The 4046-nt window shown below is 35.4% G+C and overlaps 1 protein-coding gene across 2 annotated transcripts in view; it reads right to left on the bottom strand.

The window, feature by feature from the left end:
* The window catches only part of TP53BP1 (tumor protein p53 binding protein 1), a 137329-nt gene that overhangs the window by 104101 nt on the left and 29182 nt on the right, over window positions 1–4046 (bottom strand). For both annotated transcript variants that reach the window (XM_006831718.1, XM_006831719.1), the window contains 2 exons: window positions 3424–3518; window positions 446–645 (listed from right to left, as the gene is read on the bottom strand). In XM_006831718.1, coding sequence (XP_006831781.1) covers window positions 446–645; window positions 3424–3518 — 295 coding nt within the window. The remainder of the gene's footprint in view (window positions 1–445; window positions 646–3423; window positions 3519–4046) is intronic.

The raw sequence follows: 4046 nt of genomic DNA, 5'->3' as shown, positions 1-4046 counted from the left end.
ATTACACAACTTTAGATAGTGGTAATATGAAGACAATGTAACACTGAAAAATCATCATTTCTAAAGTTGTGTAAAGAAAAAGAAGATAAAGTTTACTTTAAACTACATTTTAAAAAGCAGACATTTTGAAAATACAAAAGTAACAGCGGTAATTGTTCTAATGCAAAATATTATTCAAGTCCCTCTCAACTTTGTAACTTTCAAACTTTGAAAACAAAGGACAAAACTTAAATGTGAAAACTATATCAAGGTGTTAGGAGATTTTGGAAATGTTCTAAAAACTGTAATTGTGATGACAGTTGCAAAACTCTGTAAACATACAAATAAAATCATTGAATTATACCCTTAAAATACATTAATTTTATAGCTTATATGTTGTATGTCAATAAAGTTATTTAAAAAAAAAAAAAGAAGAAGAAGAAAAATCTCTTTCTACAATACCCACATGAGAAAATTCAGGCTGGGATGGGACAGAAAGTGACCCGGGAGTGAAGACTGGCGTGCTCTGAGACACCGGTGTTGAGGCCTGTGGTGACACAAAGGGCTCAGGTGGATTTTCTGTCTCCACTCGTTCATCATCAATTTTCTTCTGAAAAGGCTCTCCTCCTCCTTCCTCAGATAACACTGACATGTCCATTGGCTCATCTGGTTTAAAACAAATGAAAACTAATCATCAACGTTACTCATGTTCCAACAACACAGAAATTCCTGCTTCTACAAAGATAGTGACTTTGTTTTCAGTTAGAAACTACCAGCTGTTCCGCAGGAGAAAGATGAGGCTTTCTGCTCCCATAAAGATTTGCAGCCTTGGAAACTCTGTGCAGGGTCACTATGAGTTGGAACCGACTCCACAGTACTTAACAACAATAACAACAAGCTCCAAAAGCCCTTCTTTAGGAGAGAATCCACACTTCGAAATTATTTAGTTATATATTTAAAATGGAGCTAATCTAGGGATATGTCTTACTCATCCATACGATACTAAATTAACTTGGCTCCTCTGAGTCCTTTTCCTGATTATAACTCAGTTTTATGTATTTGCTTAAGATTAACGATAATAATTTACCTATCGTATAATTCTGCCATAGACCTTGAAAAGCAGCAAATGGATGGCAAAGCAAAGACAGAGGAAGAAAAAAAAAAAAATTCTAATCAGCACTGATTTATCAAAGAACCAAGACATACAAGACACATGAGCCTGACACAGAGAAGGAAACACACACAATAAAACACACTACTTTCCCATGATATAATACCTACCTAAGGCTAAAAGGACCTTCTCCTCAGAGCCAGCCTAGTTAACTAGCTATTTGAATCATAATCCCTCTTCCCTGTTTTGGAACGTGACCCTAACTAACTAAGCTACCTCAAGACCATCCGCCAAACTGCCTACACTATTTAGTTTTTCTCTATACTCATGCTATAGGTCACCTCTATCCCTCCCGTCTCTGACCTCAGTACCCACCCTCACTTGCTGAGCTTGGCCACAGCCTCACAGATTGCAGTTTAGTTCAGTTCTAGGTTAGGGATCTGGTGCTGCAGTCCTTTATAACACTACCATAGCTGGGCTGAGTATTTCATTGTACCTTTTGACCTTTCTTACCATGGCAAATCACTTACTACATACTCATTGCTCTAAAATTTATAAAAACACTGTTGTTGTTAAGTGCTGTTAAGTCAATTCTGACTCATAGAGACCCTGTATGAATCGGAGGAGCAGCTGTTGAGTTTGAACCACCAACCTTTTGATTAACAGTCCATTGCTTATCCTACAGTGCTACACCAGGACTCCTATAAAGGCATTAAGTTAATAAGAAAAACAACAAAAAACACAAATATAAACAGGATATATAATCCTATAGTTATATGCATATAATAAGCAAACACATTAAGTCTAAAATACAGAGAAAATATGTTACATGAAAATAAAAATCATATATACAAACAATCCCAGTTTAATAAAATTTTTTTTTAATATTTATGGATAGAAAACAGGTTAAGAAGAAATATATCCATATACTAATTGTAATTACATCTACATTGTGCTACCACAGGTGATTCTGTTTTCTTCTCATTACTTTCCAAAATTTCTATAATGAGAATTATGTTTACAATCAGGAAACAAAGCACTTTTAGTACGATTATTGTTATTATTTTTTCAATGTTCACACTACAGACAGACAGAAGCAATGGTTCTAAGAATAAACTCAATCTGCATTAAGAGGACTTTTAATAGAATGTAGTGACATTTTTATGTTTTACTGTAAATGTTATTAATCATGCTTTGTTACACATGGACTAGTCCATTTCATTGCCTACATATGATTTCAAGGTCAAAACAGACACAAACTTTGTGGCAAAAGAAAGACAGTTAAGATTATATTTTGTCATGGATAAATTACACTTGAAAAAAAGTTAAATATCCTGCCTCCATGACATATAGTTAAGAAATTTCTCTGTGCCTCAGTTCCCTAATATTTAAATGGGAATGAAAAAGCAATACTTAGCTCTTGCTTGAGAATGTTGCGAGGCATTAATGAGAAAAACTGAAGTGAAGCACCCAGAATAGTGCCTGGCATACACTTTAGGACAAACACTGGACTGCTACTGCAAGATGGGCAGTTCAAACCCACTAGCTGCTCCACACGGGAAAGATGAGGCATTCTAGTCCCGTACACAAGCAGAGCTGAGAGCCCTCCAAAGGGTCACTAGGAATTGGAGTCGACTTGATGGCAGAGGGTTTGGGTCTTTTGTTTTCTTTTATTGTACCAATTACTGGCATATGGAATAAAAACGAGAAAATCGTGGAATTTATTGGGAAAGGCTTTGGAGATAGAATTTAGAAATATTTTTAATGATTTGGATATAAGACCAAGGCAGAGCAAATGAAGTTTAAATAATGAGATAAATTTGACAAGAAAAAAGTACAGCTTTCTTATAAATAAAGTAATCCAAAATCACTAAAACTGCCTAGGGAGTGAAAGAAATAAAAATTTCCACCTCCAGGGCCTAGTCATTCTTTAGCTAAAACTATTTTAATACCAGCAAAACTAAGCTACAAAGATCAAAAACTGTAATTCTGATTTCCTCTCACCAGTAATATGCTACTACTGGGCCTTTAGCAAAAACTCTAGTCCCTGACTATATTAACTCATTACAGTTTGACTTTAAAAATATAAAACATTTCACTTAAGGGTCTTTTATAAAAATTAATTCAACACAGACTTTCCAGAGGAACCAGCAGTAGAAAAGCAAAGAACCAAAAAGAGTACTTTATATGAAGGCATAGCCTAAGGATATAGACCTGAGTGCTATTGAATAACGTAGGTCACAGATTTCTAATGTACACAGTGCATTTCACAAGGCAGAAGTGCTGCTTCTCTTCTACTCTGAAATCAACAGAAACAGGTCATGAGAGCTCACCTTTTCTCCCGCCTTGCTCTGTGGGACTGCTAGGTATGATTAAAGGGGTCGTTCGGAAAGCATCAGGAGAAGGAGCAACAAGATCTGAGGAATTCCTTTAAAGAGAGAATTACAAATTTTTTTTTTAACAAAGTCACAGTTTTGTATTTCTATATTTTTACTTTTTAATAGCAAAAGACACCTAAGTCATTCTGATACTTATTAGCATTTCTACCTACAGCTACCTGCAGCCGGTAGAAAATTCATTAATACTTCAGTAACTATTTCAAATGCTAGACATTTCCAATATGATAATTAAAAAAAAAAATTAAAGGCTTTGTACTGTAATTACATGAGAAAGCAATCACATATAAGGACAGATAAAAAGACAGCACAATTTAAAAAGCAGGATGACCAAATGCTAAAAAATAAATGCATTTACAGATGAAAAATTTAATTTACTCCATTTTTTTGGCCTAATAGGTGCCACCAAGTTGGTATCGACTCATAGCGACCCTATGCACAACAGGGCCAACCTGTTGTGCTCAATCCTGGGCCAACCTCACTATTGTTGCTACGCTTGAGCCCACTGATGCTGCCATTTTGCCAATCCATCTTGCTGGGGGTCTTCCTCTTTTTTTCTG

This window comes from Chrysochloris asiatica, unplaced genomic scaffold, assembly GCF_000296735.1.
Source record: "Chrysochloris asiatica unplaced genomic scaffold, ChrAsi1.0 scaffold00004, whole genome shotgun sequence".
NCBI classification, from domain to species: Eukaryota; Metazoa; Chordata; class Mammalia; order Afrosoricida; family Chrysochloridae; genus Chrysochloris; species Chrysochloris asiatica.
This window is presented reverse-complemented; position numbering and strand designations above follow the sequence as displayed.